This window comes from Diabrotica virgifera, chromosome 9, assembly GCF_917563875.1.
Source record: "Diabrotica virgifera virgifera chromosome 9, PGI_DIABVI_V3a".
In the NCBI taxonomy this organism is placed as follows: domain Eukaryota; kingdom Metazoa; phylum Arthropoda; class Insecta; order Coleoptera; family Chrysomelidae; genus Diabrotica; species Diabrotica virgifera.
The window spans coordinates 59,442,803-59,466,408 of NC_065451.1; the positions used below are offsets into that span (position 1 = coordinate 59,442,803).

Genomic DNA, 23,606 nt, shown 5'->3' on the forward strand with positions numbered 1-23,606 from the left:
GTAAGTTGCTTTTATTTCTTTGTTATATTTTATAGTGCTGTTTGTCTAATTGTTGTTTTAATTAATTATATACGTTTATACCTGGAAAATTTTTTTTTTGTTTTTTCCATAGCACACTACTTTTCCTTAACTTCGTTTACCGGTGACATTAAAAAATGTTTAAAATTTACACGTTTCTTAAGATATCTCGAGATAGAAAAAAGGTATCGACATGCGGTTTTCGGTATTATGTTGCTAATTTGGTTTTATTTTGTAATACAGGATTAAAAATACATAATTGTATTTAATATTCTCCAAAGAAAACTAGATTTTCGAAAATAAATAAATAACGCCTACTAGCTGGCATATTACTTATCAGATTATTTCGAAAATAAGACTCTTACATTGACGAAAAAGAGCTGTTTTCAACAAGACCAAGTATGCAAAATTCGATTTAGAAGAACAGGACTTACAGCCATTTTTCATAAGAAGGTTCCCACTCCCACTTCTTATTTGCAAAGGTAGACTTAAACTTGTGAAATCAAATATGGGCAGAATTTTATGAAGAATACGATGATTGGATTTCCAGTGCCCTTTCATTAGTTAAATTTTGTAAAATTTTGATTTTTTAATTTTTGATATTCAATTACGCGCTCTAGCGGTGGACCTACAATTATGAAAATAATTTTCAGGCTTTTCCCGGGGCAACTTTTGTTATAAATATTTTTTTCTCAAAGTGTACTATAAACGGTTCCTGAGATATGGCCGAGAGCCATTCTTATTGGGACACCCGGTACATGATATTAATATTTCATGCCCATTTATTATACCAACAATAAAATAAATACTCACTTTATTTGCAGTCTTTTCAACAAGGAGTCCATCGGAGGCAGTTGGTGAGTTGCATGGGCTATGCGGAAGACCTTCGTCATCTTCGCTGGTGTCACCTCGTCCTCCTCGCCTTAGTCTCAATCTCTCACTTAATTCACTCTGAAACAGAAAAATATTGTGAGTGAAGGTCGAAATAACGTTGGTATTTTTATAATTCAATAATAAATGTTTATTTCTTGTTTTATATATAAATCGAAGAGGTATAAGAACATTGAAGAAATAAAAGTTACTAGAATAAGAGGGAAGAGACCTGGCTTGATGCCGGTTCCAAAATGCACAAAATAGCTTAAGTTTTATTCTAATTTTGTTCAAAATTGTCACTGCAAATGACTACATTACCTATAGTCTGGGCAGATTATCGGAGAATAGGCCATTTTTGGGAAAAGTTATTTACCAGCAATTTTATTGCTGGAATCGAATCTTATGATTGTATATATTAATTATGGGTCTAGGACGTTTCATCGCCGCCAGTTCATCGCCGCCGTTTCGATGCCGCCAATTCATCGACGGCCGATTCATCGCCGGCCGTTTCGATGCCGCCGGTTCATCGCCAGTCAGTTAATCGCTAACTGATATATTTCCGAATTTTTGACCAATTTTCGACAGTTACATTTATTATTTATTTTTAGGATTAATTAGGAATTCTAGGAAATGCGAGATATGACCATTCCCGTTGCCATACTTAATCTTTTAATAGACTTTTAAACTTTTATAATATAAAATATAATTTAACACTACAAATTTAATACTGTTTAGTATCAAATTTAGGGGCAGTAAATTAATTTTGAACTGAATTACTTGAAGAGTCAATTAATATAATAATATTTTTTATCTATTTATTTGTCATAAGTTTTGAACTGAATTTAACGTCTTGTCGTGTCATCTCCCATAATACAAAATCAACTGACTAACTGGCGATGAAACGGCCGGCGATGAAATGGACTGGCGATGAACCGGCGGCATCGAACCGGCGGCGATGAAACGTCCCATTCCGATTAATAATATAGGTATGCAAAGTCCGCAGATAGTGTGCTACTTTTTTTATAAACAAAATGGCGCCCGAAAATCGGGTTATTTTTTTAATTTTTGCTCTATAGCTCCAAAGATTTTAACTTTACACCAAAAACACCCAAATAAAAATTCACCGTAATTAAATTCTGCATAGAGACGTGTTTTTCCCGATTTACTTCGACGAAAATTTTCCCTGGAAAATGCGGAGTTTTTCAACAAAATCTTTAATTTTCAACTAAAATTTTAGATAAGTAATTGTTTATCAATAATTGGCAATATAAAAGCTCTTTTCCTATAGATTATAATTCCAGAAGCCCATGCAAATTGAATGAACAGTTTAGCAACAATTGAATTGTTAATTAAAAATTTACGGTCACTATAATAACCACAATAATTATGATACATAAGAACTATGATTTTTGTATAAAATGACACTGCACCTATCTAGTGTATTTTACAGAATTGAAATTGGACTATTTAAACGGCCTCAGGAACATTTTAAAATTATAAACAATTTTTTGGCTTATAAACAAATAGAATATCTCTAGAAATATTAAATTAAATTGAATCATGAAAACGGTATTGGAAAAAAGTGGCAGTACGCTTTTTTTTTAAGAAAAAACGTTTAATTGTGATGAGTAGTTCCTGAGATACAACCTGTCAAAGTTGACCGGCATTTACGGCAAAGATATAAGCAAGAGAACCACAATTTTTGAACCATCACCTTTTTACTTTTGTCCTCTTACTCCACACCAATTTTCATCTCTTTAAAATACTCGTAACATATATTATTATAATAAGAACTATCGATATTACGAGTGAAAATTGCCAAAAATAGCAAAATTCCTATCAAAAATTAGTTTGGAGAAAATGTAATCTCAAAGTTCAAAATCGGTAAACGTTAAAAAAATGCATTTCCTCGGCTTCCCATGGAGCAATTTTCTTCATTCTTTTTTTGTTCCCAAGCAACTCGAGTAGAGCCATCTAACTAATTAATTATTAAATGTCAAACTTGCTTTTGTTTTGTTATAATCGATTAATTTAGTTACAAGAAAAAAAAACTACATATTTTTTCCAGCTGTAGACGTTTTTTAGATAAACTTACTACAAGTGTACCTTTTAACGTTAAAAACACAAATATTCTCATTTGAAAGCTGTATAATTATTTAAAGAATCTTTATTTAGACAAATTAAAAATTTTTGTTATAATAAATAAATTAATTTATTATAACAAGACAAAAGCAAGTTTGACATTTAGTAATGCGTTAGTTAGATAGTTCTACTCGAGTTACTTGGGAACAAAAAAAGAATGAAGAAAATTGCTCCATGGGAAGCCGAGCAAATGCATTTTTTTAACGTTTACCGATTTTGAACTTTGAGATTACATTTTCTCCAAACTAATTTTTGATAGGAATTTTACTATTTTTGGCAATTTTCACTCGTAATATCGATAGTTTTTATTATAATAATATATGTTACGAGTATTTTAAAGAGATGAAAATTGGTGTGGAGTAAGAGGACAAAAGTAAAAAGGTGATGGTTCAAAAATTGTGATTCTATTGCTTATATCTTTGCCGTAAATGCCGGTCAACTTTGACAGGTTGTATCTCAGGAACTACTCACCACAATTAAACGTTTTTTCTTTTAAAAAAGCGTACTGCTGCTTTTTTTCCAATACCGTTTTCATGATTTAATTTAATTTAATATTTCTCGAGATATTCTATTTGTTTATAAGCCAAAAAATTGTTTATAATTTTAAAATATTCCTGAGGCCGCTTAAATAGTCCAATTTCAATTCTGTAAAGTACATTAGATAGGACAGTGTCTGTTTATACAAAAATCATAGTTATTCTTATGTATCCTAATTATTGTGGTTATTACAGTGACCCTAATTTTTTAATTAATAATTCAATTGTTGCTAAACTGTTCATTCAATTTCCATCAGCTTCTGGAATTGTAATATATACGAAAAGAGCTTTTATATTGCCAAGTTATTTAATTATTGATAAACAATTACTTATCTAAAATTTTAGTTGAAAATTAAAGATTTTGTTGGAAAAACCCGCATTTTTCAGGGAAAATTTTCGTCGAAGTAAATCGGGAAAGACACGTCTCTATGCAGAATTTAATTACGGTGAATTTTTATTTGGGTGTTTTTGGTGTAAAGTTAAAATCTTTGGCGTTATAGAGCAAAAATTGAAAAAAACACTATTTTCGGGCGCCATTTTGTTTATGAAAAAAGTAGCACACTATCTGCGGACTTTGCATACCTATATTATTAATATATACAATCATAAGATTCGATTCCAGCAATAAAATTGCTGGTTATTAACTGTTCCTTGTATTTTGCTAATTAGCCCAGAGTACTACCATTCAAATTAAAAATCATAAATACTAAGAAAAAGATCGAATGACCTTGAGTTTTCTCATTTACACAATTATAAATTTATTGAATATTAATTCTATAATGGACATATTTGTATCAGCTTTTTTCTCATCAGCCGGTAGAACGGTCAACACGTACCACTCGCCACGAGGGTGCAACCTCTTTTTTCTCTACGACCGCGACCTTTCGAAGGGTTTTTCTCTACGACCTTTTAAATGGAAATGACATCAAAACCAAAACTAAATGTTCGAGATCAAATTTTCAATACGCGTCGATCAATAATATCACATGTTCCTTAATTCCATGAACGTTTCAATTTCCACTCAGGAAATCGTTTTCAGAAAAGATTATTTTAAATTGGGGAGTTGTCTTTATGAGTTGTTATCATAAAAACATAAAGCCCCTAAATATAAGTATATTATCATTCGTTCACATGTTGTGCCTTATTAAAAGGGCACACGTTTTTATTTATTTACAGGCCAATACATGATTAAAGCAGCGAGCAGCGCTATGATAGTGTGTTTTAAATGCATGCTGTATAAGTATAGATGATAAGCTTTACAATTTATGAAACACAATAAAACGAGAACAACTAACAGAGAACCACATGTATAGAAAACATGCATTTCAAAAACAACCGTTAGATATCCGACTACTCTATACGAATCATTCGTTTTTAAACTGACTGGTTCTCCCACATGAATCTCCACAATAGTCTTGTTTTATATCCCAAAATATAAACTATGTATGCAATAACATTTTTGTATGTTTCCTTCGCGTGCTCTTCTATATACACTCACCGACATAACTAGCCGCCCACCTTGTATTTCTTTCAATTTGCAGAAATTATTGTCCATCTTGGACCACATTTTTTGAAAGAGTAGTGATGTAAGAAGAGAATATTCTCGGCCAGAATATTTTCGTTCTCGAGAATATTCTCGTGACAGTTGTTGCTTCCTTAATCGTGCTAAGACGATACATAAAAAAGAAAAATGGAAAATGTGGATACGGCTTTTCTAAGTAAACGCGAAACAATGAGTAATAATTATGGAAATAATGCTAGACAATTATTTGTTTAGGAATTTTACAAGAATGTCAACAAGTGATTTCGAACTATTAATAAATATGATAGGGCCAAGAATAGAGAAGAAAGATCAAACATGCAAGTTTTGCAATCAATGCAAGTTTTTTTTTATTTTTTGTATACATTTTATGATTATAAGTAAATTTGTTATATTTTTTTTTCAGAAAATGCGTATTTAGTTAAAGTTTTTGCCAATAATTATTGTTCAGAAATAATTTCTTTGTGGCATTTTTCAATGTGTTTGTGTGTGTTTTATTCTTTTATTTTTTTAATTTTTGGTACATATTGTTTTAATAAAAATTTTTGGAAAGTAGTAAGTATTAAAATTAGTTAAATATTTAAATAAAATATAAATAAACTGTTTAAAGTACATACTAATTTCGTTGGAATCATATAATAGAAGTATAACTTCTTACGTGCGTACAAAGTACACATACATTAAAGGAAGTACAAAACTCAAAGAAGTACCACAAAATGTATATATTAATAAAATGGTCATATAAGGACGCGTTTCGGCTCTTCACGAGCCATCATCAGCTTAAAAATATAGGAGCAAAGACAAAACTGGCCTACAATGTAAAATGGAAATTTTAAGCTACCAGGAAGGAGGAAGAATCTACTAGTTTACATTTTTATGGTTCTATAGACTTCATTATTAAAGTTTTTTATATGTTGTATTAACATTTAGTTAATTTGAATGTAAATTTTTTTTAAAAATTCTTTAAGACGTCCACGTTGGGAGGAACCATCTTGCGAACAGGTCAGGTGAAACTTCACTTTCCGGTGAAATGTCAAATTACTGACAGTAATGACCGATGACATGTAGTACTCTAGGATGAATTTGTCGTTAGGTGGTAAACTTTGTAACTAGAAGACCCCACAGACTAGGAAAAGAAAAAAGAAGAAGAATAAACGTCAGATTTAATTTGTAAGGTGAATGAACAGAGGAAAAATAAATATGAGAATATTGAATGTGAAGGGGATTAAAACGACGAGAAAATGTCTAGAAACAATGATGAATAGCAATAACCGTTAATATTTGATAAGTAATTACTGAGGTGGACGAGACCAATCAAAGTTTAAAAAGAAGTAGGGCAGTTTAAGAAAAAGATTCAATCAGGACAAAACATATTAAGGTAGCTCCATATAAAATACATTAAAAAGTCATTCAGAACTAGCTATCACAGTCAAGTTATGTAAATGTAACGTATAAAATATATAAATCACAGTTTTCTGTTTCATTGAAAGGTTCAACAAAACTGTACCAACACCCAGCTCACTCAGAAGTATTTGAAGTAAAAGAGTATATAGACTCAGTGTATAAAGTTATTAGGTGAGAGTACATACACATACATTCTTTTTTTTTTCAATAATTTTATTGATTTCTTATCTTAAAACGCAGTTTTCACCGTCTCTTTCATAAAATGTGGTCTAACATTGACAATTTCTGCAAGTTGAAAGAAATATAAGGTAAACGGTCAATTGTGCCAGTGAGTGTATGTATGTATATAATAAACTTTTTTGTATACTTCCTTCGCGTGCTCTTCTATATTATATTATTTAGGATGCTTTCAACACGAATATTTGACACTGATGTTTTACCGCAAGTACTATTTTTAGGATTGCTATTAGATTTGCTCCTCGAAATTGCCATAATGGTTATAGCATCCAAACACGTGAATTGTTACCAAGCGGAAAAATTGCGCAAATATAGGAACGGTAATACAACAAGTACGAAAAGTTATCGGCGTAGATCATACACAGTAATGACTGCGATTAGTGAAATCACTGTTTTGTTATGTTAAATAACACTAAGGGCCGGTTGTTCGAACGCTAATCAAAACTGATCATTATCAAATATTTAATTACAATTATATTTGATTAAACGTACTTCTGACAGATGTCGCATTTTGAGGTTATGTTGACTGATTTATTTTATTATTTTGGTTTTAATTTAAAATAAAACATAATTAAACTCTTTCTGATGTTAATTTCTTGTTTTTACTGACAAATCAATAATAATAATAATCAATTTTTTAATAATTTAAGAGCTGCGGCTATATTTTAATTACTGTTTTACCTACAATTAATAACTGATTAGTGTTTTGTATTTTTCATGTCGCGATTTGATTCTCATCAAGAAAATTGATTACAATAAATGATTGATTATAATCAACTTCTTGATTAGCGTTCGAACAACCGCTAATCAAAAATGGAATCCACTGATCATTATCAAATATTTAATTACAATTATATTTGATTTAAGGTCCTTCTGACAGATGTCATATTTTGAGGTTATGTTGACTGATTTATTTTATTATTTTGGTTTTAATCTAAAATAAACCATAATTAAACTATTTCTGATGTTAATTTCTTGTTTTTACTTACAAAGCAATATTAATAAGCAATTTTTAATAATTTAAGAGCTGCGGCTATATTTTAATTACTGCTTTACCTACAATAAATTAATGATTAGTGTTTTACATACATTTTTGATGTGTCGATTTGATTCCCATCAAGAAAATTGATTACAATGAACTGATTGATTATAATCAACTTCTTGATTAGCGTTCGAACAACCGGCCCTTAATAGTCCAAGTAATGAAGCTAAAAATAGGACAAAACCTGGCAATTTTTACAGAATGGATCGATTTGATTGGAAATTTGAGAATAAGTAGTGGATGGTCCAAGGATCAAAATCTATATGAGGCCGGAAGGCGCTTTTACCATAGGGGTGGTTGCCACCCCATCTCGGAAGTGAAAATTTTTTATTTTATTTTGACCCCAAAAGTTGTAAAAACATTCATTCTAAGCAAAAAACGTTCTATACATTTTTTGATAAAATTGATAGTTTTCGATTTATTCGCTATCGAAAGTGTTAGTTTTATATCGAAAAAATCAATGTTTTTAACCAGTTTTCTGCTAATAACTGAAAAAGTTTTCGTTTTATCAAAACAACTTTTGCTTAACAAAAATGTACCTTTTGAAAAAATAAACAAAACCTATTTTTAAATTTTCTTTAAGACCAATAGTAATCGCGCTATACTTTGTTATATGTTAGCTCTTCTTCGTCACATGCTAAATATTGTAGTTTCAAAGACAACAGGCGGGAAAACTATGCATTTTACGAGGATAACTTGTTCAAAGTAATTTAAAGTATTTAAAAATATCTATCTCCAGAAATAAAAGAATAGTCTCTAGCTCAAAAATTAAGTGACTTATAATAAAAAGAATGTCAGTCCCTATTTTTTTCAGCGAAAAAGTGATCGGAAACTTCCTTCTACTTACCACCCTAATTAAAATTAGTCATTGACCTTATTTGGGCTTCTTTATTTGTGTATTATTAATAGGTTCTAGAAGTTTGACCGGCTTAGAATGATTAGTTTAAAAATAGATGGAGTTAAAAGCGAATAACGAATTTTTGTAGTTTGGTAAATAATGCCATTTTCTTCAGAACAGAAAAAATTAAGATCAAAGATACGAAAAAATATTTTTATATAAAATTGTAGCTTATTTGATTCCCAAGAACTTGGTTTACAAAATATTTTTTTTGCGGCAGAATTTGAGTGAGCAATTAAAACTTATAATAACATGCAAAAACCGCCTTTATCAACCCTTTCAAAGTCCCCCCTTTTTGCGACTGAGGATTTTAAAAGGATTTAATATTAACAGCCTTATAGTTCTTGTAAAAACCTACAAAATTGTTTTTTACCGAACTCTCTAGTATGAAAAATAAAAAGTTGCGGTTAAAAAATCAATATATTTTTTTGAAAAAAAAAGAAGAAATCCAATTGGAAGCATAATAATGTAAGTTAGCGGTGTTTTTAGTCATTGGCCGTATTCATTCTTCTTTATTTATGCATTATTAATAGATTCCAGAAGTTTGACTGGCTTAGAACGATTAGTTTTAAAAAAACTGGAGTTAAAAACGAATAACGAATTTTTGTAGTTTGGTAAGAACTGCCATTTTCTTCAGAATAGAAAGATTCGCATCAGAGATACGAAAAAATGTTTAAATATGAAATTGTAGGATATTTGATTCTCAAGAACTTGGCTATTTTTCTAAAAAACCGTAGAAAATTTTTTTCTATGGTAAAAATTGAGTGAATCGTAAATGAGTATAATATTGAAAAACATTGATTTTTTCGATATAAAACTAACACTTTCGATAGCGAATAAATCGAAAATTATTAATTTTATGAAAAAAATGTATTAAACATTTTTTACTTAAAATTAATGTTTTTATCAACTTTTGCGGTCAAAATATAATAAAAAATTTCCACCCTTATGGTAAAAGCGCCTTTCAGCATCATATAGATTTTGACCCTTGGACTATCCACTACTTATTCTCAAATTTTCAAGCAAATTGATCCATTCTGTAAAAATTGCGGGGTGAAAAGCTTCGGTTCCTGGACTATAAATACAGTTTGTTCGTAAAATTTTACATTTTGGTAAAAAAACAACTTTCGAAGAAGTATCGAAACAATATTATTGAAGATATATGGGAAATAGCTTGAAAAAGAAGACGTTCGACCAATGTGTGTTTTCAGTTATGACTTACGGCACCGAAACATTATCCTTAAGGCCATTCCTTCTAAAACATAACGGTGAATATCCTCTCTCTCAAAAATTTCTTTCTACAGGTAAACGTTTACGTGCAGAAAGCCCAGATCAAAAATTCTGTTCATCTGTTATCGAGCCGATAGACAAACCGGACAACCCCTGGGTGGCAGTTAAGAAGCTAAACAATAAAACGATTAACTTGTGGTCATTCTTTTCTTCAGTGGGATTATGGGTAGGTAATTAGAATGTACATTGTAAATTATTGTAGAAACGTGCAAAGTTATATTTTCGAGAACAATATTAATTTAGATTTCAAATTTTTAAATAAAACAAAATTAGATAGGTACAGCGTACAGCATGATATTTTTAGGTCACGGTATTGCTGAGTTGGGTTTTTTAAATATAATGTCTTATATTTTCTTTTGTTTTTAGGTCATTTTTTTAAGGACAAATTGGCTGTCTTAATTTAAACGTTGATTAAGGCTTGGAAATGTAATACATTTTTGTGAAATGTTGAGAATGTGGCGACACGATACTCTTGCCTCTTGACATATCCTAGACATATAAGTCTTTGTGACTTTATCATTTTAACTATATAGGATCTGGTTGGTTATATAATTCTTTCAATTCCTGGTTGGTTCTCACTGTCTAAAGTTCTCTGGTGCCATCCTTAACTGCTACATATATTCCTCTAAGAATTCTTCTTTTTGCGATTTTTAAGTTTTGTTATTGTCCATGTTTCACAGGCATTCGTCATTTAGGTCTTATTACAGAATGGTAGATGCTTATTTTCGTACAACTGGATACATAATCTAATTTCAATATTTTTTTTGTAACGCAAACCAACAACGATTGGCACTTTGTATTTTGTTTTTAATCATTGTTTATGAGTAATGTTATTATCAGATGTGTTCGTAGCTCCCAAATGTTTAAACTGATGAACCCTTTCCTTTCAAAGTTGTTCTGGTGCATTGTAACGTTTTGCCCTATTCTGTCTCGCTGCCCCGTTCATGTTGTAGCTATATATTTTGTTTTATCCTCATTTATTCCTCGGATTGTTTTGCGGAATTTCTCAAAACAACTCTTCCTTGACACTGATCGTTGTATTTCCTACTACTATATCTATATAATCGCCTAATCGGTGAAAGCTAGTATAATGCGAAGCACTTTTGTTATAGGTACATATATAATGTGAGGATAATGTAATATAATGCGAGGAGTGTTTCTGTGCTCGTTTTCCTCACAATACGCTCCAAAGCGATACTGAAGGGAAGTGAGGATAAGGTATCTCCCTGTTTGAGACTACCGTTGATTGTAAAGAATGTCGACTATTTTCCTTCAATTCTTACAGCACTCATAACTCCGTCTACATATATATGCTTTTGTGATATTTATCAATTTCTTTGGTATTCCTAGTTCTACCATGGCATTCCACAGTTCCACTCGTATACTACTATCATATGCCTGCTTAAAATCTATAAAAAGCTGGTGTAGTGTCTTGATGCATTCCCAGTATTTATCCATTAACTGCCTAGAGGTTACTAACAAACTATACCTCTATAGTTTGTGCAATCCATCTCATCATTTATCACCTTTTTTGTATCGGAATGATAACACTCTCCTTCCAGGAGGTTGGTAATTGATCTTCTTTCCAGTTTGGCAAATCAGCTTACGAAAGGCATGTGTGTCTCCTCTATTTTTCAAACATTCTGCAGATACAGTGTTGGTTCCTGCGCTTTGTGGTTTTTATGATTATGGATAGCTCTAGAGTCTTCTTCGACTGTAGATTCTTCTACTATGGGTTCTGCCGTAGAATACACACATTCCTTTCAGGTTCCAGCTGACATGCTCCCAAAATTATGTCTATGAAGCATAGCCTATAATAATTATGATTAAAATTAATTTGAAATCTCTGCCTACATAACTGCTGGGCGAATTGAAACGGATAATGAATTTAGGAACATGAAATATACATGAACTCAATAACAAACATGAACTGATAGTTAAGGATATGGAAAATGTAAAATTGAATATAATATATTAAATATATGTTAAAGACTAAGTTTTCACTCTAATCTAATGGCATATAAAACAACATAATGTTACTCTACATCCTACCAGAATGAAAACATATGAAAAATATGTTCTCACGGAAACAGAAAACTGCTAAGCAAGGTGATTACATTGAATCAATAGACGACGAACGGAACTCCTTATATGTGGCACCAAAAAACTAATTAGACTGATTACAAAAATTGTTAATATGTGTATAAATGGATACCCCGTTCCCAGCTAATGGAAAGCGGCATAAATTTCCTCATTGTACAAAACAAAGAAAAGCAAAAAAAAGCTACAGGATGCCTTTCTCTGGAACAAGAAAATAACAGAAAAGATATAATTTAATATCTATGAAACTGGTAAAAAGCATGCTTTTATACGATTGTGAAATGAGGCGATTAACAGAGAGAAATATAAGAAAGACAGAAGCCGCGGAAATGGATGTAATAAGACGAACGCTAAGTACTTCGCTAACGTCTGGAAATTAACACAGAAAAAACAAAAATAATGACTCAGATGAGAAGAAATTTAATCCCACAAAACATTATACATGAAGATGACATTGAAACGGTTGAAAAGTTTACATACCTGGGAGTAGAAATTGAATATATGCCGACGGATCAGAAGATGGGGAAATACGGAAGAGAATAACGCAGGCAAACAGAGCTTATTTTGCCCTCTCCCATATATTTCGGTCTAAAAGTGTCCACCGAAATACAAGGATGAGAATCTTTAAAACCTTAATTCGACCAATAACATGATATGGAAGTGAACCCTGGGTCCTGAAAGAAACATACAAAAACAAGCTCGACATATTCGAAAGGAAAGTACTGAGGAGGACACTAGGACCTGTGAGGGAAAATGAAATCTTCAGAAGTAGATACAACAACGAGCTTTCTCAACTTTATAAGGGAAACACCCCTGTCAGACTTCATTAGAATACAAAGATTGCAATGGGCCGGACATGTGATAAGAATGGGAGAGGATAGGCGACCAAAAAGAGCACAGAATGCTAGAATTCTGGGAAAGAGACCGGTTGGAAAGCCAAGAAAGCGCTGGGAAGACATAGTAAACAGCGACGCACAAGTCCTTTTAGGAGTCCGTGTATGGAGAAGAGCAGCCACAGACAGGCAAGGGTGGAGGCAAAAAATAAAGGAGGCCAGGGCTCAATTTGGGCTGTAGTGCCGTAATTTCGAAACGGGAGAGGATAAGAAATGAAGAAATTAGAGCACGCATGAGAATACAAGGTACAGTCATGGATGACAGACAACGAAAGCAGCTCAAATGGTTCGGAAATGTCCAACGAATGAAAAACAGTAGACTCCCGAAACAAGTAATTGCATTGTCACCTACAGGAATACAGAAGAGAGAAATACCTAAGAGAACATGGATGAAAAGAATAAGAAACTAAATGAGCTTCAAATCCAAAGAACTTAGAGAAGATCAATGGAACAGCCGAATTGAATGAAAAATGGGATCAGATAACGTCGAAAGACGTTCTAAACGGATTATGCATATCATATTATACATGATAATACATAATATAATGAAAAAGTTTATACAAGTAACACGTATTATAAGAATTTGAGTAGCATCATGAGCAAGATCGATAAAATGAAATTACATTTATAAATATAGAATTGTGTAATGTTTCTTTAGAGGGTGTTTTGAAATAAAAATTATAATAAAAATTTTGTCAAAAGTCTAAATAATCTTTGTCCATTCATAAGCACTAATTCGTTTTTGTACCTGTAATAACATTATTGATAATCCTACCGACAGGGTTCCTTTACCTGCTGGCTGGCCGCGGGCTGGATATCGACAACAAGGACAGAATGACGGCCGAGAGAGATACCTTTTAGCAAAACTTTGAGATTTTTAAAAAAGTTTAAACAAAATAGCTGCTTTGTGTTACCCTTTATGTTAAAAACAAAAACAGATTCGGAAAGTGGAAAAAATTCTCTAGTGCCGTATTTAAATTTAAATTTTTTTACGTTAATTTTAAGCAAAAAAGTAAAAAAAAACATATTGTTTAAACAATTTAATAATTGATAAGCAAATAGTGCACTAGAACTTTTTAATACCTTTCATATAAAAAAAGAATTATCTCAATATCTGCCATAGTTTTTGCGTTATTTTGTTTAAACTTTTACATTGGAATTTAGCTATGCTCAGAATCGTGAGGAACAGCCTTAACGAAGGTCGCAGCAATCAAACTCAGAGTGGCCTAAAGGCGACTGTAACCGTCGTTACTTGGCCAATGTAACAACAGAGAAAACTTCTGTTGGAGTATGTGTAAAGTGATTGAGAATTAGAAAGATAAGCTCCAACAGAAGTAGAAAATGAAAAAGAAGAGTTAAAGTAAGAAAAGTAACAAACATGTGTGGCTTCTACTAGAGAAGCCATCATCATCATCATTATCATTTGGCCCTACAACTCTATGTGAGTCTTGGCCGCGTTTACTATTTCCCTCCATTGTTGTCGATCCTGAGCAGCCATTTCCCATTGCTGTACTCCCATTTTGCGTAGATCACTGGCCACTGCGTCCTTCCATCTCTTTTTTGGGCCACCACCTGACCTTTTGTCATCGGGCCTTTCCCAGAATGTGACGTTCAGAAGTCTTTCGTCACTCGATCTTAGCACGTGATCCGCCCATCGTATTCGGTTTGCTTTAATGTGGCGTACTATGTTTCCATCTCCATATATTGTCTGGAGTTCATCACTGTGTCTTCTTCTCCATTCTCCTGTTGTCTCTTATCTGCAAGGCCCATAGATAGTCCGCAGTACCTTTCTTTCAAGTACCAGTAATTTTATCGTTTCCCGCTGGTTCAGAGTGAAAAGAGAAGTCGAAGTAACAAAATTAAACTTTTCTGTAGTATTATATGGGAGAAATGGTAAGATGAAGAGATAGATGGACTGATAATAGAAGTGTGAATAGACAGAGGCAAACTGAATGGAGTTAGGCTAGCGATATATGCAAGAGGACGACAACTTGACACTCAAGGATGGATACGGCCAATTTGCATGCCTGTCAAAGACGGTAGCTCAAAGTAGATAGTGATGATGACTAAAAATGGAAATAATAAGAAGAATAGATGCTCAGAAAATAGATAGAATAAATATAATAACAATCCAAAATTAGAGCAACTGCTAAAGAAGAGAAGACCAAAGGGAAAATTGCAAAGGTGGGATATCAAATTGCAGCGAAAGAGAAAAGCTGGAAAAAGTAAATTATAACCGCTCAAAAAACTAATAAGGAATAACGGACAGAACAATACTATAAAGACGACACGGCAAAGAAAAAGGGGACAAGAGGGAAAAGACGAAACAAAAAGAAGACAATAAAATCAAATAAAGTAATACGAATGGCGACATGGAATATAAGAGGAAGTCACAAAGAAGGAAAATTAAAACAAATGGTACTTGAACTTAAAAGATATAGTTTTCAGATCGTCGCATTACAAGAAACAAAGCAATTAGGGCAATACAGTCAGGAAATAGAAGATTACTTATTCTTTAATAGTGGAGGGCAAAATAGAATGTTAGGTACAGGCTTTTTAATCCATAAAAACTTTAGAGCATCAATTGTCGAATTCAGAGCAATATCCGATAGACTTAGTGTTCTTAGAGTAAAGGGAAAATTCCAAAAAATTTAATTTGTAAATATTCATGCACCTTCGGAAGAAAAAGAAATAGAAGTAAAGGAAGAGTTTTATAACCTACTGGATGAAAGCATCCCCAAATATGATCTCAAAATAGTTCTTGGAGATACCAATGCCAAAATAGGTAGAGAGGACATATTTATGCCTAAGCTATAGGAAAATACAGCTTGCATCCAACAACGAATCAAAATGGACATATGCTCATCGACTTTGCAAGGGAAAAAAACCTTTTAATAAAAAGTACCTACTTCCAGAGAAAGGAGATACACAAGGGCACTTGGAGATCGCCGGACGATCAAACGGTAAACCAAATAGACCATGCTTTAATAGAGAAGGATGTAGAAAAAAGCATAATGCATATACGTTCATATAGAGGACCAGATATAGACTCAGACCACTTTTTAGTGGGAATAAAAATGAAACAAATAATACCTATAAATAGAAACAGAAACAGAGAAAAACGTATGATGAACAAGCTAGTCAGGTTACAAACAGAAGAAGAAAAAAAGGTATACCGGTTGACACTTAACAAGAAACTGGAACTTATTACAGAAAATGACAATGTAGAATAAACATGGGACTTAATTAAAAATACTTTAAAAGCCGTAGCAGATGATACTAACAAGCCAATCAAGAAACAACAAAAGGCATGGTTCGACGATGAATGCAAACTAGAAATAGAGAAACGGAACAAGCTACGATTAGAAAGTCTAAGACTGAAATCAAAAACAGCGGAAACACTTTACATAGACCAAAGAAGAAAAACCAGCGCAATTTTACAAAATAAAAAGAGAAAATTTTATGAAGATAAGTTTAAAGACATTGAAGAGAACTACAAAAATAATCTTATTAGAAATTTATATCAAGGCATTAAAAATCAAAAAAGAGAATATAAACCACAGCCCATTTATTACAAAGATAAAGAAGGAAAAATGATATTTGATGACCAAGAAATATTAAAACGATGGAAACAATATTTTGATGAAACGGGGAGTACACAGATAATCACAATGAAGAAGACACAGATGATGGAAATGAAGAACACATAAATCACGATAATGAAGGATACAGGATACACAGACGAAATAATGAATATGCAAAGAGACAGTACGGAAGATCTAGCACCATCCCTAAATGAAGTCGAAATTATTATTAAGAATCTAAAAAACTATAAATGTCCTGGAAGTGATTCTATAACAGCGGAAATGTTAAAATATGGAGGAGCGCAGCTGACAGACAAAATCCACAAATTACTAAAAAGCATATGGGAAAAGGAAGAACTACCATTGGAGTGGAAGCAAGCAGGGATATGTCCTCTTTATAAAAAGGGGGACAAAGCAGAATGTCAAAATTATAGGGGCGTGGCACTATTAAATGTAATATATAAGATATTAGCAGTCCACATCAAAAACAAGCTAGCAAGAAGTCTTAACAATAGCATAGGTCAATACCAGTGTGGCTTTAGAAAAGGGAGAAGTACTATAGACAACATCTTTGCTTTAAGAGAAACACAAGCTGAGAGCTATGAATATATAAACCAACAATGGCACTCTTCATAGATTTTAAGCAAGCTTTTGATAGAATAAAAAGAAAAGAAATATATAAAGCGTTAAAAAATCTAGAAGTTACACCAAAAATAATAAGAATGATAAAGCTTACACTTACGAAAACAGAAAATAGAGTAAAAGTAAATAACAAACTAACAGAAAATTTTGAAGTAAAAGAAGGAGTACGACAGGGGGATCCGTTGTCATCACTGCTATTTAATTTAGTATTGGAAATGATAATAAAAGAGGCTAATATTAACAGATCAGGACACATATATCATAAAAAACACCAATGTTTGGCATTCGCGGATGATGTAGTGATTCTATCCAGAAGCAAGGAACAATTATTAAAACAGGTAGTAGAACGACTAGAAAAGGCAGTTCGAGAAAAAGGACTTTATATAAATGAAACAAAAACTAAGTACATGGAATGGACCGACAAAAAATTTGAACAAGGGCAATATTTAATAATAACAACGAATGAAGGAAAAATGTATAAATTTGTAAAGGTAGATAGATTTGAATATTTAGGGACCTTATTTTCTAGTAGACCAAATATCCGGGAAGAAATACATAAAAGACTAATGTCAGGGAATCGTTGCATGTAAGCACTCAATAGAATACTCAGAAGCAAAAATATATCCAAAGCAGCTAAATTAAGAACGTATTAAACTGTGATACGACCAATAGTTACGTATGCCTCAGAAACATGGATTATGACAAAAACCGAGCAATCAATGTTACATACAAGTATGGGAAAGAAAAATACTTTATATTTTGGGGAAAAATAATCAACAATCAGTGGACACGAAGAACAAACAAGGAGTTAGAAGAATTGTATAAGGAGCCTAATATAATTGCAGTTGTAAGATCACAAAGACTTAGATGGTTAGGACATGTCCAAAGAATGGCCCAAGTTAGAATGCCTAAAATCATGTTAAGCGCTACAATAGGTGGTAAAAAGAGAAATGGAAGACCTAGGACCAGATGGAGCCATGAAGTTAATGATGGCCTGAGGTATCTCAATGCAACCAAATAAATATAATAATATAGGAGATAAATAAAATAGACTAAGTTACGGGCGCCAGAAGATGGGATTGACCAATCTCTCAGGTATCTTACGCTGCTGTCAAAAATATATTAAATCAGTAAGTAAAAGAGACAGGTTTCGATTCTAGGAAATCAGAAGAACATTCGTCACAGATTTCGTAGAGCGCATAACATAGCTGAAGTGTTACCCAGAGTGATGTACCCAGAAAACTACAATGGGGAGCCATATTTAGAAAAATGATTAACCCAAAAAATGGCTTAATAGCGGCACCACACTTCGGTATGTGTTATTTGTTATGAGCCTTATTCGGCCGCATAGGACGAAGTGTGGAAGGTCATTCGTCGATATCCGCTTGATGCGCGCGCATAGCACATAAGCACCCATAGCAAATACACCTATCCGTCTAGTTGTCGGTTTTTGACACACTTCAAAGGACAAATATTTGAGCGCATACAGCCTAGCCGCATAGCAACTAGCATAATATAGTGAAGTGTGGTGCAGGCATAAGATAATTAATATATTGCAAGATGAAACGGCCTGCTTACTTAGCAGTAAGTAATTCGGCGTTTTCGTCCTCCACAGGGCTCTATTCTCCCAGTCACATTCTCTGATGTTTATATCATAGCATTTCCTATGTAAGTTTTCCATCTCATAGTAGATCTTTCTCTCCGTCTTCTTCCCGGAGGGTCCCAGTCCAATATTCTTTTCGGCCACCTGTGCTCTACCACTCTTTGTACATACCCGTACCACTGCGCAAGTTCTAATCATCATCTTTTGTTCCTTGAGGTATCCTCTAACTACTCACCAATTTTCATAAAAATCGATGGAGGTTCAATGAAATCAGAAGTGAAAACCTTCAGTGACTGCACTACTATGGAAGGTTGCCACTCCATATTTTGCGCGGTGGGCCGATACTTTTACCGACTACCGATTGGTGATTTATCTCTTGCTATTTTAACCACACGGGTCTCCCACCATTCTGCTTATGTGGTTATTCTATTATTTTTTTCTATTTAGTGTCTATACATATACATATATCTATGGATAAAACAAATGAAAATGTCAGAAAATATACTGTTAAGATAGCTACATGGAACGTAAGAACTCTTTATCAGACTGGAAAACTAAACAACGCAATTAATGAAATGAAGAGGCTCAAAATTGATATTCTGGGGATGAGTGAAATAAGATGGCCAGGTAATGGTAAGTGCGAGAAGGAGGATGCAACAATATTTTTTTCAGGCAGCAGAGAAGAAGATGTCAACCATAGGCATGGAGTAGCGGTTCTAGTACATAATAAAATCAGAAAACATATAAAAAATTTTATTCCATATTCAGAACGCTGCATGTTGATCCAGATAAGTGCGCACCCTCTAGACATAAATATAATTCAGGTTTATGCTCCCACATCTGAGAGTACTGATGAAGAAATTGAAGAGTTTTACGAACAATTAGACGAAATCTTAAAAAAACCTAAAGAAACAAGACATAACCATGGTAATGGGAGATTTTAACTCCAAAATAGGAAAAGGCGAAGTCAGTGACGTAGTTGGCAAGTATGGGTTGGGAACAAGAAATGAACGAGGTGATCGACTAATACAGTTTTGCCAGGAGAAAAACTTAATTATCACTAATACTTAGTTTAAGTTACCATTAAGAAGATTGTACACTTGGAGGTCACCACAGGACAAGTCTGGGTACGTCGTTAGAAATCAGATAGACTTTATAACAATTAACAAACGATTCCGTAACGCAATAATATCAGCCAAAACATATCCTGGAGCTGATATAAACTCTGATCATAATCCTCTTGTAGCCCAATTACGAGTCAGACTAAAAGCCTTAATCCAGAAACAGAATGACAAAAGATTAGATATGGATCAACTTAGAAATCCCGAGATAAAAGTCAAGCTTACAAATAGCATTAATAGTAATGTTGCTTTAACAACCAATACTGATGATATTAAAAAAGAGACTGGATCAACTTAAGGGACGTTATATGCAACGGTGCGAAAGAAGTAATTGGTGACTACGAGCGGAAGAAGAAGAACGAATGGATGACAGATGAAATATTACACCTCATGGACAGAAGGAGGGAAAATAAGAATAATCCCGAACAATATAAAGAACTGGATAGAACTGTCAGCAGAAAGATAAAAGAATCCAAAGAGAAATGGTTACAAGAAAAATGTCAAGAAATAGAAGAGCTAGAATAAAGACACGATAGTTTTAACATGCATAAAAAAATTAAGGAGTTTACTTATACTTACAAGAAAAAACAGTTTGGTAAGTTAATAGACGAGAACAACAAACTTATTGTAGATAAAGAAGAACAGTTACAGACTTGGGCAATTTATATAAAAGATTTCTTTGCGGATTATCGTCATATTTCTACGAACACTCTTGATCTGAATGGACCAAAAATATTGAAAAGTGAGGTGATAAAAGCTATAGATCAAACGAAAGATGGGAAAGCAACAGGATGCGATGAAATACCAGTCGAATTTTTAAAAGTTTTTAACGAGAACAACATGAATGTAGTATTGGAGCTGTTTAATAAGATATACGATACTGGTCAAATTCCATCGGACTGGCTGAAATCTACATTTGTGCCCCTTCCCAAGAAATCCGATTCTAAGACGTGTAGCGAATATCGCCTTATAAGTTTAATGAGTCACACCCTTAAAGTATTCTTGCGTATTATCCATTCCAGAATACGAGCAAAATTAGAACACAGGATAAGTAAAACACAGTTCGGTTTTAGATGCGGTTTTGGAACTCGAGAGCCCCTATTTGCAATACAAGTCTTGATTCAAAAATGCCTGGATCAACAGAAAGATGTTTACGCCTGTTTTATTGACTATGAGAAAGCATTTGATACTATCAAACATGACAAACTCATAGAACTATTACATCTTTCAGGACTTGACACTAAGGACATCCAGATTATAAAAAATCTATATTGGAATCAAACAGCCCACATAAAGAATGGACATATGGTGAGTGAAAACATAACCATTTCTAGAGGGGTTAGACAGGGCTGTATTCTTTCGCCACTGCTTTTCAACCTGTACACGGAACAAATATTTCTAGAGGCACTGGAAGAGTACAATGAGGGCATCAAGATTAATGGCGTACCAATAAGTAATTTTCGATATGCAGATGATAGTGTTATACTGGCCAATAACATCGAAGATTTACAGATGATGCTAAATAGAGTAAATACAACTAGCAACCAATTTGGACTGAAGATCAATAGAAAGAAAACTAAATTTATGGTGATTAGTAAAAAGAACATTCAACATATCGACCTGAATATTGAAGCCGAACGTATTGAAAGAGTACACCGATTTAAATATCTGGGATATACAGTAAATGATAAGTGGGACCCAGACGTAGAGATTAGATCCGAATTGAAATAGCAAGATCCAAATTCATAAAAATGAGAAAGTTCTTAAGCAACCGCAACCTAAGCGTTAACCTCCGATGGCGCGCCACAAAATGCTATGTACTCTCTACGCTACTTTACGGAGTAGAAGGGTGGACGTTAACAGCAGCAACTATAAAGAAGTTAGCGGCTCTAGAAATGTGGCTGTATCGACGCATACTGAGAATACCTTGGACAGACAGAGTGACCAACACAGAGGTATTGAGACGAATGGGTAAAGAGGTGGAATTGTTAACAACTGTTAAAAGGAGGAAAGCGTCATACCTGGGCCATGTGTTCCGTAATGATAAGTACAGTCTGCTACAGCTTATCGTGTGGAAGGCAAGATTGAAGGTAGAAGAGGTTTGGGCAGAAAGAAGAAATCCTGGCTGAGAAACTTGAGAATGGTTTCAAATACCAGAAGCTGCGAACATAATACATGCGGCACAAAACAGAGAAACCTATCGTGAGAGAAACCGATGGTCGCCAACCTTCGGTAGAAGACGGCACATAAAGAAGAAGAAGATTTAGTGTCTATTCGTTTATACACTATACGTTACATTGTCTTCTAATGTCTTCACTCCTCTTTCGATCTCTCAGCGTATTTTCTGTAATTCTTTTCAGTACTCTATCTCTACTGTTTCCAGTAGTGTTTGTGTTGTGACTGTATCGGGTCTTGTTTCTAATGCATTATGTCATTATCGGTCTTACATTGGCTTTATAAGTTCTTGACTTCATCTCGTTAGTATGTCGTTCTCGGCATAGTGTTATTAAGGCATCCGGTAAGTCTATTTGCTTTTTGTACTTGATTTCTCACTTCTTTGTTCAAGTCTCCGTAGCTGGACAATGTAATTCGAAGGTATTTGAACTTATATTAACTTCTTCATTTGTGGTAATTTCTGGTGTTTCCGGTTCTAACGTTATTTGTTCTTCCTCTGCATAGAACTTTATTAGATAGTCAATCCATGTATCCGTTTCTATGTGTTTTGGTTCTATTAGTTCCTTTGTCTCCGTTCTTTGACGTCTTCTAAAACGGCATATTTCTTTTTGCAGACCATAAAAATCATATTATTCCATTTCTTTCGAAAAACGTTTCCAGTGATCATTTTTTATTATAAATATTATTTGCCAATCTTGTATAAAACATATGGCGTTGTTAAGACATCCTCTTGATGCATTCATGTTACATCATTGGCTATTAATTACGTTCATTACTCCAATGACACTATTTGAATATTTGCTATGTAAACTCAATTAATTTGCCATTGGAATGTATCTGTTTGCTATATTTTTACGAGACTCAATCTTATGGTCGCTGATATAATATTTAATATTAATACTCCAGTGAAATAAGCAATAAATAGACCATGTTAGGAACACTCAATAATCCAGGCAGGTAGGTGACAACTTATTTATTAGTTATTGTAGACCTATAGGAAGAAAACCTACCTGTTTCCTGCCTACGTTTCGGTCAAAAACGCGATTTTTTCGATTTTTTGCACCACATTAAAAAGCTAAATAGTTGAAATAAAATTACAAAATTTGATTTTTTAGAACATTGAAAAAGATTCAAAATATCAATTTTTGAAATTTAAAAAGATAATTTGTTGCTTCACAAACTGCAAAATAATGTGAAAATCGTTATTACTTGTTAATAACTTTTATTAGAACTAACGTAGAACTTTGGTGTTTTACCCAAAGTTCTACGTTACCAACCGTTTACACAGAATACTTAATAAAACCTCAAAATTTGAGACCCATTTATTGATTAGTTTAAAAGTTATTCAATTTGTTTATTTCAGAGACATTTGTTTTGCAATAACATAACACAGAAAATAATGAAGATATAGGGCAATTACGTGTATGCCAAATGAAAGTAGAGGAGTGGTACTATCAAAATGTATTAAAAAATAAATAAAAAAAAATATTTATTTTAGTCAAAAATTC

The 23,606-nt window shown here is 33.1% G+C and overlaps 1 protein-coding gene across 9 annotated transcripts in view; it reads right to left on the minus strand.

The window, feature by feature from the left end:
• Positions 1–23,606, minus strand: part of LOC114331514 (uncharacterized) — a 741,127-nt gene that overhangs the window by 143,301 nt on the left and 574,220 nt on the right. For all 9 annotated transcript variants that reach the window (XM_050661247.1, XM_050661246.1, XM_050661244.1 and 6 more), the window contains one exon: positions 832–969. In XM_050661247.1, the coding sequence (XP_050517204.1) occupies positions 832–969 (138 nt within the window). The remainder of the gene's footprint in view (positions 1–831; positions 970–23,606) is intronic.